The 14,784-nt window shown below is 35.9% G+C and overlaps 1 protein-coding gene across 3 annotated transcripts in view; it reads left to right on the top strand.

Moving 5' to 3' along the window:
* The first annotated feature begins 2,693 nt into the window (after positions 1-2,693).
* LOC137640157 (large proline-rich protein BAG6-like) overlaps positions 2,694-14,784 on the top strand; it is an 88,853-nt gene continuing 76,762 nt past the window's right edge. For 2 of the 3 annotated variants that reach the window (XM_068372670.1, XM_068372668.1), the window contains exons 1-4: positions 2,694-2,848; positions 8,860-8,940; positions 9,121-9,238; positions 12,501-12,716. In XM_068372670.1, coding sequence (XP_068228771.1) covers positions 8,878-8,940; positions 9,121-9,238; positions 12,501-12,716 — 397 coding nt within the window. In that variant the 5' untranslated portion in view covers positions 2,694-2,848; positions 8,860-8,877. Of the gene's footprint in view, positions 2,849-3,041; positions 3,065-8,859; positions 8,941-9,120; positions 9,239-12,500; positions 12,717-14,784 lie in introns of those variants that run through there. The other variant, XM_068372669.1, reaches the window with a different exon arrangement.

Below are 14,784 nucleotides of genomic sequence, written 5' to 3'. Positions count from 1 at the left end.
TTAAAATACAATCCTTCTTTTAAAGCCATAATAGGTTTTAAGATAATCTGCGATAATTCATCTACTTATTAGAACCGGACGTCCAAAATATTTAAGAGAATGGTTAAACATCATGCAGCTAACAAATCGTATCATGAAAATAGTTACGGATAGTTTTAAGTTATTGGAACTGAGATGCACATCTACTGAAGGTTCTAGAGTTTTCAGATCTGCGTACCCAAGACCCACTAGACTTCTGTAGGACTGATAATATTAAGGCTATCAAGAATTGAAGAGTTTCTTATTCGTGAAGAGTTGTGATACCGTGGATTTGACAATTATCACGGATCACGCTATATGACACACTTCATCAAGGTTAATAGACTTTGCTCTTGATACTTGAGAATATATACGTCAAACAAATCCTTTAGTTACTGCAGGGCACATTTTTCTGACAGGGCAAGGAAAACAGATTTTTAAGAAAGATATTTCGGTAGGTTTTTTTTTTTTTTTTTTTTTTTTTTTTTTTTTTTTTTTTTTTTACCATTATGATAACTATGGACAGTTATGTTAGTACTTAGTGTTTCCTTTTTCTTTTGATTGCCACGCAATTCGCTCTGCATGAAGCACTGATGCAGGACCCTTTTATGACAACATATATAAACTTAATAGTCCGTTAATAAAGGTGCAAGCCTGTAGGTCTCCTGGCTAGTACAGGGGTACCGTGTTCGCCTAGCATTCACTTGACGGCAGATCTATCCCAGCCCAGGGCCGTAAGTTTAAGCTGTTTTTTGGGAGGCCACTGCTGTGGTTATCAACCACAGTTGGGCTTATCCGGCTGACGTTCTGGTGAGCTCCTATTCTGATGATATTGGAACTAAAACCAGGCACCTTTAACTATCTCCTTTATGCTTTGTTTTATAAATGTTACGTATATGAGGAGTTAGTTTTGGTCTTCGTTTTATTTTTTTCCATGGCAATAGTTTCCTTCTGAAACGCAAAATAATAGATTTTTATATATTTTTTTTTTATCCATCTATCATTATGTATCATATTAGATAAACAACATTATATTGCACAAAATTTAACATGTATATATCCTAATGATGTCAGTAATGGAGTTCCTGGAAATTTCCCTGTGGTAATATATATATATATATATATATATATATATATATATATATATATATATATATATATATATATATATATATATATATATATATATACATATACATATACTGTATATAATGTATATATATATATATATATATATATATATATAATATATATATATATATATATATATATATATATATATATATATATATATATATATATATATCAAAATTAATCTTGAAATTGTCCACTTTAATGAATCTTAGTTTCCATTCAAATTTTCCCCGTCAAGGTCAAACATTATAGTCCTGCGAAGAATCACGAGGAAATAATCGTTCGAAACATATGTCGGCCCAGCTGTTGAATGGAATAATACACTTGCTAATTTTGTTTTTCCTGGAACCTAACTAGAACTTCGTTTATAAACGTAAAAGAACATGCCCAATACACACATTATATATATATATATATATATATATATATATATATATATATATATATATATATATATATATATATATAGATATAATATATATATATATATATATATATATATATATATATATATATATATATATATATATAAATAGATAGATAGATAGGTAGATATAGATAGATAGATAGATAGATAGATAGATAGATATGAATTTATACACTGGTACTGTTCCTAAAATGTTTTATTTTTCCTCGTTTCCGTCCCTCACTGGGCTATTTTCCCCGTTGGAGCCCCTGGCCTTACAGCATCCTGCTTTTCCAACTAGGGTTGTAGCTTAGCAAGTAATAATAATAATAATAATAATAATAATAATAATAATAATAATAATATACGTATGTGTCTCAGAGGATTCATTGGCTAAATACATCAAAGGATAGCCAGTTCCTTGAGATGCACAGTACCCATCTAACTAAGGCAAGTAATCCCTGTCCGTCTAAACTAATTATAGTAAGATCAACCGCTTGGCATCATGATTAAAAACCGAAGAGATAGTTTGTTCATTGTGTTAAACCCCATCCGTCACCCTGCAGCCTGTGACTTCATCCAGGCCCTTTCCGTTATAGGCGTAGGGGATAATGATGACGATGATGATGATATATGTGTACGTAAGTGTGTAGGGGAGATGAACCCGGGGCGAGATGGGCCCATCACCTTGATAAGAATAACTATTATATAACTGGTAAATGAAGTACTTTATCAATCATTTAGCATACTTATATCTTCAGTGAAAAACTGTTTTACCATTATCATTAAACTGTGCGTGCTCTTGGTTAAAGATTGGTACTGAATTTTCCCGGTAGAGAAATTTTGTGATAGGCATATTACCGTATTTTGTAGCCACATCACCATAAATAATTTCACATTAACACGTTTCTACAGTAATTTTAACATCTGATAACTTTTGCATGAGAAATGACTTTACGAGGGTTTCTAAAATTTCCTGTTAAGAGTATTTTCCCGAACAGCTTGAACGTTTCTGGGAAAAGTTGGCAGCTAGTTCTACTCTTCTATTAATGGATGGACTATTATACTGTAGTATATAGTATTATGCAATATTATGCCATATAATATTCAGAACACCCGAGTCATCTAGAATTTTCTGACCGACTCAAGAAGCACTACTAAATATCTGTCCTCCTCGCAAAAGGTGTCAAGTGCTCAGTTCTCTTCTTCTGGTGATAATACCGTCAGCTGCTTTCTTCGTACGCGTCTGTCATTAGTTAAAGCACATTGATGTTAATTTACACCTTATAGGTATGTATAGTGTCTAGAGAACTCCAAGTTGTACAGTGACAGTGACACAGGATGTGCGATAATTCATAAACTTTGTAAGGAATAAGTGTTGTTGCATCAGACGCCTTGTTGTAGTGGGTAAGCCTGTCAAGGGTTCATTCTACGAATGGTGGGTTTTTGACGGCTGAAGAGCCAAATATTTCCTTTAGTTTTGGCCTCGGGAAATGTTACTTTAAGGTAATTCAAACAAGGCTCAATCATATTTTGATATCGTTGTTACTGCCAGGTTTTTATTTTATGGTGTTAGGCCTAAGGTAACTGTTCGTGCGTTCTGTATTGTAAAAGCCAATTAGATTAGGCCTAAGTTAGTGGGATTATTACTCGATTTGAGAAAGTTAAATAACTTAATTTCTCTCCAAATACGTTAATGATATTTTTTTTTTGGTCGGCTGCTTATCGATTTTTTTTTTTTATTTCTGACTATTATTGTTTTTGTATCTTCAGTCCCATATTTGTGTTTATCAATTATTGGGTGGATCCCAGTGCGAGCATCCATTTGTTAAGGGGAAACCCTCGTAGAACTATTCTATTACTGTAAACCATAATGTAAAGACGTATGCTTAAATTGCATTATAATAAGGTAGATAAATACTTTTCTGGTGTTATTGGTGAAGATCTTGTTAAACTTTAATTTTAGAACCAATATCTTTCAATGCTTTAAAAAAATAGGTGTATGATTTAATTATATATTTATTAGGGCTTTAATAATGGGAATATGATATAATTATAGGTTTGAAAATTTTTGGTAATAACTCGCAGAAAAACATAGTTTTTGAGTTATCGTGGGTCTAGTACCATAACTTAAATCCTATGGTTTTGCGCTAGTTGTCATCAGTTATGTACAAAACACCTTTAAGTATGCCATGTATCAGTCTAATAGTATGATATTTTAATAGATCTTTATTTAATCTTTGTTGTTTCCACCTATCCTCACAAAAACCAATCATCGTAATAGGAAAAAAGTCAACCAAAAGTCACCGCAACCAAAACGGAATAATAGTAATGAAACACTGGAGTGTTTGTTTGCCAGGACTTCCGGACTAATAGAAAACGTGACTTTCCATCCCATTTTCTATGGAGTCATTTGCAATAGTGTTCATTGTATTATAAATCGTTCATTACTTAAAGCTAATGATATATTGGAATTTGCTCTCTTTTACCTACTTCGCTTGCAGTTAAACATTATCTGATAGCTCGTATGCTCTGATAAGCAGAAAATGTTTTGCTACGTGCATTAGTCCCCTGGGGCAGCATTTAGACGTTGATTATCAATTATACAAACTGAATTTGATTAACTTTTATTATTACCCTGTGATTCATGGTTATAGTTTTAAACAAATCTACTAGTAATGATTTATTGAAATACAGTATGGTGATTTGAAATAATTTATGCAGTATGCTGATTAAAATGATTTATACAGTATGCTGATTAAAATAATTTTGGGACAATTTTGTTAATTTAAAATAGAACCAAAATTATGTTGATATTTTGAAAATAGAAAACACCAAAAGGATAATTACAGAATTCTAGGTAGATATTTAATGTGTTACAGTATTCCTAATGAAGGAAATAAGCGTTCTTGTATTCTATTTTCAAATTATAGTTGCTTTAAAATGTCAGTTGTGGTGACCGAAAAAATGTATTTTGAAAGGGGTAAAAATACTTAACCCTTTTACCCCCAGGCTTTTTGGAAATTTCCAACCCTTAACCCTCAAGGGGTTATTTTTTTCCCCAGCACATTTTGCAGCATAGCCTATTTTCTTTAAATTGCTCTAACAGCCTTAATTTTTGTCATAGAGAGGTCAGGTTGGTCTCATTCTCTTGGAAAATGCCTGAATTTTTAAAAAAAAAAAGTTATCAAAAATATGAAAAAAAAAATTTTATAGCATTATTTTGCAACGACGTACCGGTACGTCCATGGGGGTAAAGGGATGAGTTTTGTGAAACGTACCAGTACGTCCTTTGGGGGTAAAAGGGTTAAGAGCACTACCTACCTAACCCAAGGAGTGCATTTTGCCCGACAGCGGGGTGATCCAGAACAGAGGATTATAGTGCGGGAGCCTGAAAAGTTCTATGACGTCAGTGATAAATAACTCTAGGTTTGTATTAGTTAGGAAAAGATACAAACTATCTACGAATTTGTCATTTATATCTATTGTGGTAATTTATGTTGAAAATGCTCCCCATTCAGCATAAAGCTAACATGAAAGTAGAAAATGGCCCGAAAATAACCCACATGATTGGCATCTGCAACACATCCATGTAACGCTTACCAGAGCAGAGAGGCAATGAGGTCATGTCTATTATTACAAGCGAAACAAGTCACGGCGGATTGAAAACCATTTGAGGGACGTGATATGAATTATAGGTCATTTTGATATTTTAATATCCCATCACTTACAATCCCATACATTATATTTTTCCAACTGGTTATCTCTTGTTTATTATGAATTTCTGACCCCTATTATTGCCGAGAAAATCACTCAGATTTGATGTTTCCCCAACCTAACCCCAATTTCCCACTGGGATCTCCCTAATTGATTTTATAAAGGGATAGGAAAATTCATGATAAATGGGTGGGTTGTACCCACTCGTGGTCAGAAATGGATAAAACACACGATAGAGAGTAGAAGTTCAGTATATGGTTCATGTATTTGGCTAGAAATTAAAGCATCATATACTTGCCAGGTACACTTATATACTTTGTATGGAATATTGTGCTTTAGTAAATATTTACCCCCATGGTAATTACCGACCCGGTTTGTCCCTTAAACGTTTCAGGATATATTCAGTCACGTTGGTTAAATGCCTATTTACAAACATTGTACTATAGTAAAGTAAAACCAAATTGGGTTCTACCCAAATGAAACCTAGCTACAGTAGTATCTTTAGTAATTACCTGACCTTGGTGACTTCAACCCCTGGACCTAACTACCTTACCTAACCTACCAAACACAACCTTAAGGTCCTGAGATTATAAAAAGAACAGAAATTCACTTCATCATGCCCCATTTGGCAAGGAATTTGTCTATCCTTGTCTCACTTGGCATTAGGGGTTTTATTTTTTTCACCAGAATTTTGTATAAATTGGTATTATGACACATCTACAGTATTTGTCATAAAGTAAATTGGTGTACAGTAGTTACATATGAACAAATCTATTTTTAGGCATTTGAGCAATTTACCAGGGGAATGGATTATCACAACTCCGTAAATGTAGTTAGTTTGAGGTCTGATATACTGTACAGTATTGGAAGCTTTAAAATTTTAGTACTCCCAAGAAGTACTTAGAATGTCATAGAAATTGACAGAAATAGGAAGACAACTGGATATTGTAGCATAAAAACTTTATATTATTATTATATTATTGTTATTATTATTATTATTGGCTAAGCTACGACCCTTGTTAGAAAAGCAGGGTGCTATAAGCCCAGGGGCTCCAATAGGGAAAATAGCAGAGTGAGGAAAGAAAACAAGGAAAATTAACAGTAATAACATTAAATAAATATTCCCTATATGAACTATAAAAACTTTAACAAAACTAGAGGAAGAGAAACAAGATAGTGCCCGAGTGTACCCTCAAGCAAAAGAACTCTAACCCAAGACAGTTGAAGACTATGGTACAGAGGCTATAGCACTACCCAAGACTAGAGAACAATGGTTTAATTTTGGGGCGTCCAAGAGCTGCTTACCCTTGCTAAAGTCTCTCTTCTACCCTTACCTAGAGGAAAGTGGCCTCTGAACAAATACAGTGCTGTAGTTAACCGCTAGGTGAAGAAGAATTGTTTGGTAATCTCAGTGTTGTCAGGTATATGAGGACAGAGGAGAATATGAAAAGAATAGGCCAGACTATTCGGTGTAGGTGTAGGCAAAGGGAAAATGAACTGTAATCAGAGAGAGGGATGCAATGTAGTACTGTCTGGCCAGTCAAAGGACCCCATATCTCTCTAGCGGTAGTATCTCTCCGGGTGGCTGGTGTCCTGGCCAACCTGCTACCTATAGAATTGTACTTCGTAGGAAGACTTTGTTAATGATTACATAATAGGAAAACTATCACCTGAAACACTAAACAAAAATTTTTTTTTTGTAAAGTCATTATTATCAATTGTTGAATGGTATATGCAATTTATTAAGCGTAGAAAATGGAGTTCGTCTTATTTTCTATAGCGCGGTAAATCATGACCACTATTTTGCAAGCTCACTTTTCCTATTCTGACAGTGTGAAACATTATTCTTACGATCCATATACACTTTTATTCATAAGCACTAAATGTTTTAGTGGAACAGTCAGGGAAAGCTTAGGGAAAAGTCATGTGGTTTAACACCCATCAGCCATTGAACCAAGTCCTCTTGTTGTAAGTATGTTTTGCAGAACTTTGGTCATCAGTCTCAACCAGGTGCTTGAATGGGGCCAAGATACGTACCCCAAAATTTACCAACTGGCCTATGTAAATGTTGTAAAGACTGATCTGGCTTAACAGTAGCCTAATTACATAAAATGTAAATTACATAAAGCATGGTGATTCTGGCATTTCTTTTCATATTGGAATTGAAACCACAATAAGAGTTTCTGCTGAATCTACCTGGTTGTAAGGTTAACTGAATATATTGTACCATTCTATTAGTACCCATATGCCCTTCACATCCCCATTAAAAAAAGAAATGCCCACTAGCTGAGTATTTCAAGAAACAAAATCAGTACAGTATTGGCAAGGTATTGCTGTAAGTAAGCCAATGCCATGAATTCTTGATCAGGTGAAATATAGTGATCCTGATAGCTTTTGATGTGGCTTTGACCAATATGATGTACTTAAAAAGGCAATCCAATTTTGGATGCTACATCCTACTTAACCAAGGGAAACTTCACTCTCAGCAGTCAGTTCTTCCCAACTAAACCTCAAGTATATGGTACACTTACAGGAAGAAATGGTGTTTGAGTTAGGGTAATGGATACAGGTAAAGCTCGCATGGTCATATCTATAAATTGTAGTTGGGCACCCGTGTGATCAACAGAGGAGGACTGCCTATGGGTGATGGGAAAAAAAATTGAAGTTAGAGGGAAAGTTAGGCTTGATTAGGTCATTGATATTAAGATGATGAAAATTGCAGGCAAGAGAATAGAATTGTGATGAATACTACTGGCTATAGTGATATATGAGTGGGTAATTACTGTTGGTGAGAATTTTTCAAATGTAATTTATAACAGAGTGGTGACACTTTTCCCTAGTGGTCCATGAAATTTTGCCAGTTTTATGGGTGACTTTAAAATGACTTTGATGAGTGTGTTTAATCTGATTTTCATATTGCTGAATAGGTACCCATCAATGCAGGTACAAAGTTGTTTATAAGAAACAAGATTTAAAAATGATAGAACAAGGTGAATAGGAAATTGCCAATTTTTTTTCCTACATCTTTTACTTGGATAATAGGAGGTATGGGTTTTAAGTAAGAGCACTTGGACATGGCTTTCATGGAGTAAATAATTAAACTGATGAATTCTATAATGTGGCACTGTCTCTGTCAATGCCTTTTTTTTTTTTTTTTTTCTTGTCATCATTTAAGATGGGTATCAGGAGAAATTCAGTGGTACCTGTCATGAGTTAGGTAGTGCATTAGGTTATTTACTTTTGATAAGAATAAAATTTAATTTATTAATACTCTATCAACACAGGGCACATGCATGTTAAGTTACCGTAAATGCCTTGTCAGCTTTGTGTAATTAAGTTCATTTTCATGAGTACTGTATGTATCCAGCTGAGAGTTTTCTGTTTTCATCTTCCATATTGTTAATAACATATTGTACTGTCTTTATAAACCTTAAATTACCTGTGGTATATTACTCTGCATCTCTGAATATTACGTTACTAGATTATGGTTACATAATTGATTTGATGGTATGTATGAATCTGTATAATCATTGTTCTGTAACAATTGTAGTACTTGACTGATTTGCTGTAATTTTATTTTTCAGTCCACGATCCTTGCCAAGATGATTGACGTCACGGTCAAAACTCTTGATTCCCAGAATCACCGATATTCAGTTCCTGATGATGTAAGTAAAGTGGAATCTCCTTTAAATCACAATGTGTAGGGCAATACAGTATCTTGTTTGGCAATTTGTAAATCTTTAGTACATTAACTTTGTAATTGTTGTTTGTATAGGATGCTGTTAGAATACTTATTTGATTATGACATTAATTTTAACATATGCTGATGCATGTTATTTTTCCAGATAACGGTAAAACAGTTCAAAGAAAGAATAGTTACATCGGTGAACATCCCTGCAGATAAACAGAGGCTGATCTACTGTGGACGTGTCCTTCAGGATGATAAAAAATTGGCTGATTATAGTAAGTTCTTGTTCATTATACTCCAGAAGAATCCTCTTGCTTTTCTAACTAGGGTTGTAGCTTAGCTAGATATAATAATAATAATTGATTGCCAGCAATAAATTTTTTTTTTCTTAATTATGGTAGTGTGCATTAATGTATAGTTAAGTTTATTAGTGTTTTTTTTTTTTTTTTTTTTTTTACATATAAATGCATTCCTACACCACATAAATATATTCCCTTATTCTTTAAGAGGAGTAAGCTTTCAGTGAAGTTGGATTTGGCTGTTAAAACTTTTATTGAAGTGGCAGCTGTTATGCCTGGTGGAAGGGAAGCTCCCCCACCAAACAGGCCACCAAGCTCTCGCATTGCTTTCAGCCTCCTAAGAGTACAGACTTGTTCCTGGCCTCTTTGATTGGCTGTTTTAAACTAGGTTAATGTCAGATTAGTTTGTGTTTGAGAGAAAAAGAATGTCACAAACAGGCAGAAGGCAAATACAATTACCTGGAGACACGGGAGCCACCTTATTGGTGTGTATCCTGAAGGAACACTAGGGAAAGAGATGCACTCGAAGGCCTTCCAAACAGTTCCCCAGGCCTTTGCAGTTTACTCTTTAGCCAAAGAAGTTGATGGGAGCTTGGTGTTGACTTTCTTCCCATTCAAAAGAAGACTGCAAGTACTGTACTGTCATCAAGAAGGGGACGACTTCTGCTCGGTGAACCTGAAGAATTCTTCCATCTGGCCTGTCAGAATCTCCTTCTTGACCCTTTAGGCTTCGATTGTCAGTTCAAGCCATAGCTTCAGACTTTTTTTTCACCCTGGGGTTCATGCTCACCTTTCTGGTGCCTTTTAGGTCAAGACTTACTTGATTTTCTCAGCAATTTACTCAAACCTGTCTTCTCCCCAGGAGGCAAAATTCTAAGACCGAGGAATGTGGCCTCCTCTTAGCCTCAATACAGGAATGGAGTTCAGTTAGTAATTCAGCCACATGGCTATGCAGAAATAGAGGGCTGAAGTACAGTATGTTAACTTGTGGAACACTAGTTTCAGAAAATCGAGGGAAATAGTGTAGTTGCTCTCTCATGACAAAGCACTTTCAGCTGAATTGCAAATGTCTTCTGAATTTTATCTCATCATTGAAGAATCCATTCTACAAGAGGCTCCCACACTAGCGGCCGCTCCAGTATCAAGGGAAGCATCAATGGGGGTTTTCTGCTTGAACCGCACTTGCGGAGAATCTACAGTCACATACGTATACAGGGAAGGATGGAATGCCCATCTTATTGGATACATCAAAGAAAACTCCCACCTGTTTTTCAACCTACCAATAACGCACGCAGTAAGCATTCGAGGACTCCTTCCACCATTCCTTGGAACTTGACGCTTGCTTTATTCTACCCATTTTCTTGTTTCGCCGACTACTGAACAGTTTAGACCTCATCAAAGCTCAACATGACACTGATCTCTTCCAAGCAGCCACATGCCAGTAGTAGCCAGACTAGTAGCTGATTTCATTCTGCTTTTGTCAGGGAAGCTTCTCAATCTTTGGAATGAAGAATAGCTCCCAGTAAAAATTTCAAACCAGGACTTAGATCTGACTCTGCAAGAAAGTCTCGAATCATGAGAAGCTTATGGGGAGCCCAAGCCACCGGAAAATTTTATTCAAGTTCACAGGTTTCTCGAGCGATCCCACTCTATCCCGAGTGACAGACAGTGGATAGGGCATCAACCTTAAAGACCATCCCTTGCTAGCCTAACCCTGACAAAGCTAGTAGGAAACATCATATTTTGGCCAGTGTCACAAGTCATTCTGGAGGATAAAAGAGCTCCATCACCTTGTTATAGGAGTTTATGATCAGGACCTAGATCCCAACCTTTTTGCAACTTCGTCGTCCTTCATCTCTTCCCTTCTTAAAAGGACTAGCGGGGATCAGGATGACTTTTCTTTCTGTCCTGGGAGGACTTTTCCTACAGCAATAGAAGAAATAAGAGAGGTTCTTTGAACACCAGTCCTTTCTGGCTTCGTGGACATTCAGACGTATCACATCGATCGCAGCTTTCTGAAAGAACTTGTCATTTCTTCCTGTCCTGGGAGGACTTGTCCTACAGCAATAGAAGAAATTTGAGAAAGGTTCTTTGAACACCAGTTCTTTCTGGCTTCGTGGACATCATATGTTGCACATCGATCCCAGCTCTGGAAGAACTTGTCAGAGGTGCAATTCGTCAAGTTGAGTAACAACAGTTCCCTGTACAGTAGACCAGTATCTTCAGCCTGATGGTAGTTATGTAGCAAAACTAGGTCCTTCACAGGACAAGAAATATCTTATATAAAATAGCAGTTGTGATGTAAGCTTAGAATGAGAGGTAGATCAGTTGGTCATTCTATCCCCACTCTCTTCCCCTTCTTTGGAAAGCAGCAGTCTCTCCGTCATTCACTAGATTGGACGTTAGGAATAGGAGAGTCGCATGATCTAGCAAGGCAAATTTTGTTACCAGTAAGTTTTGTTTAGAAGTTTTAACTCCAATTCTGCCAGATAAGGGGGAGTATAGCCAAATGTATGTAACCGATTTTTATAATGTTCATACATTCTGACAACATATCCTCCACATGGATACAGATTTTTCTTGACTGTCTATCTATTCCTGGTAGAGACCTAGGTGTGAGATGGACAGGAACCATTAGTTTCCTTCCTCTAGAGGACCAGATTGATTGTAGGAACTAGCTCCCTACCTAAGAAAAAATCTTCAAATTTAAGAACAAGGTTTGTCCGGTTGGAACAAATTGCAGATTTTTAAAATCCTTCGTTATACTTCGCATTTCAACTGCCCTGCAAGCTCTAGGTTGAAGATCAAAGTGAGAGCTCTGTAGCCACCTGGCTGTAACTACTGCTGCCTCATTGAAGTTTTAACAACTGAATCCAGCTTCTCTGAAGTCATAATCCTATTACAGGACTAGAGGTTCCTAACTGCATTGTTAGGAAAAATGCAATTTGATTAAAGAAATTGTGATTAACTCTATGGTCTCGAAGGTTTTCTTTATATCATATTATAGTAGTTTATAGTTATAAAGATGTTAGTTTATTTTTATGGCTTCATTCATTTTTCATGGGTCTGTAGGCTTCGTAAAAAGTTGAGATAACTTAAATTCTTTTCTGTCATCACTAAATCATGGGAATTTAGATTTTAATTGCGTAATTAGTGTAATTCTCATAATTTTAAATTACTGTGTCTTTAGAATTTTAGTGGGTGCAGTATCTGATTTTATTTTTTTTATTCTTTACAGATGTACACGAGAAGGTGGTGCATTTGGTGATGCGTGCACCACCACAAAGCAACAGCAGTGGGAGTGGTGCTGGCTCTAGCACGACAGGCGGAGCTGGTGGTAGCCATTTCCATCCTCGCCATCACCACAACCATCATCACCGTCGTCAACCCCCATCAGAAGGTGCACAGGTCCTCCTTGGATCCTTTGTGTTGCCTGAAGATAGTGAGCCTATAGGTGTGTCCTATCATAGGTTCTGGGTCATATTTTCTAAACCTCATTATTCATGGGCTTAAAACAATAATTTTGATATAGAAATACAAAGTAAACTCTAAATGACTTTCATAGCAGTTTATTCACTATGGGTTATCTTGCTTATAATCTCTAAATAATTAGAAATTCGAGGAAAGGAAAGTATTTCTGCTAATAGCACAAAATCTCTTATGTCGTAGGAAAAATTTTACCGATTTCTTGTATCCCTGACAGCTTCTATATAATTGTTTATTTTTTGTTTTTGTTTTAGTGAAACTTATTTTTGCAGATTTGTTTAGAGCACCTTGAATTAGATAAGTGTTTGTTTCTTTCGTTGGTGACATGAGTATTGATACTCTATACATACGTTCTTACAACAAACACTTCTGGTAGAGAAGATCATGCTCACCCTTTGTTTGATATTTTCTTTTAGCAATTCTTTTTTCAATTCTTTCATTTTACCTTTTTTCGAGTATTCTCCTGTGTGGTCTTCAGCTGCTGATTCTCATCTTAATTTGTTGGGTGGAACTTGTGGTCTAATAAATTTCTTAGTCCTCAGCTAGATATTAATATCTGGCACTGTCGTTCTATTAGTTCGTATTAAGATTTTTTATAATTCTAACCATCCTTTACATTTAGATCTTCCCGGACAGTTCCATCCTGTTCGTAATACTAGGTATGCAGTTAATTCTAATAGTCAGGCCTTCTCCATTATGAGGCTCAATACTACACAGTATTCTAGAAGTTTTATTTCAGCTGTGACCAAGTTGTGGAATGATCTCCCTAATTGGGTAGTTAAATCAGTAGAACTTCAAGAATTCAAACTCGCACAAATTTCTTATGTTGAACAGGCTTACATAAGTACTTTTTCAGTTTATAAATCAGATATCTGTTTTAATGTTTTTAAAGTATTTTATTTTAATTTTTGTTGCTTATATCATTTGTTTCCTCATTTCCTTTCTTCACTGGGCTATTTCCGGTGGGCCCTGCTGCTGCCTCCGATGCCTTAGATGACCGCGGAGGTAGCTGCAGTAGGGGATTCAGCATTGTGAGGCTTCATCTGTGGTGGATAATGTGGGAGGGTGGGCTGTGACACCCTAGCAGTACCAGCTGAGCTCGGTTGAGTCCCTTGTTAGGCTGGGAGGAGCATAGAGAGTAGAGGTCCCCTTTTTGATTTTGTTTCTTTGTTGATGTAGGCTACCCCCCAAAATTGGGGGGAAGTGCCATGGTATATGTATGTATGTATGTACTGGGCTATTTTTGCCTGTTGGAGCTTTTGGGCTTATAGCATCTTGCTATTCCAACTAGGGTTGTGGCTTAGCTTTTAATAATAATAATAATAATGATAATAATAATGTACTTTCTTTCTAAGATGGATGATGATTGGTGATCATCATTTTTGTGGTTTAGGTAGAATTTTATTGTCTTATAATTTTGCAACAATTTTTTTTTTAATATGTACATATGTGTCAGAGCTACTGCTAAGTGTTGAGTCCATTGCAGCAACTCTTTGGGTATAGCAGCATTGTTTTCTGCCTCATACTGTTCGATATCTTTTTTGTCTCTTCCCACTTGGCTGTGGATTATTTCCTGTTCAGTCTGTCTCTTCATCTTGGTTCTCATCCCACTTATGTGAGATACTTTTGGGATTCTTGTCTTTCCAGGGTACAGTCATTGCACCACATCTGACTGATAAGTGGTGTACCATTAAGCCTTATCTTTTTCTTGAAGTAGGTCAAGTTTCTTTATTAGGCGACCAGATAGGAGTTACCTCTTCCTGTCTCCCTGAATTGTCTTTTTCCCTTGATTCAAGGAGATAAGAACAATTATCTTCCCATTCTGGCCCAATGTATATTGCTTGTGAGGCACAGCAATTTCATCAGAAAGCAAAGAACCTTTATTGTCTGTGTTTTAATCACTTTTCATTTAACACAATTGGACGTAGACACATCTGTAGAGTGCAAGTATAAATGTGGAAATTTTAGCCATATCTACCATCATGGATACCGAGATGTATGACGAACATTCCTCCTCTTCCTTAGTTTTCTGATTC

Source organism: Palaemon carinicauda, chromosome 4 (assembly GCF_036898095.1).
Source record: "Palaemon carinicauda isolate YSFRI2023 chromosome 4, ASM3689809v2, whole genome shotgun sequence".
NCBI lineage: Eukaryota > Metazoa > Arthropoda > Malacostraca > Decapoda > Palaemonidae > Palaemon > Palaemon carinicauda.
The sequence above is the reverse complement of the archived record's forward strand: the minus strand, read 5'-3'. Positions and strand labels throughout refer to the sequence as shown.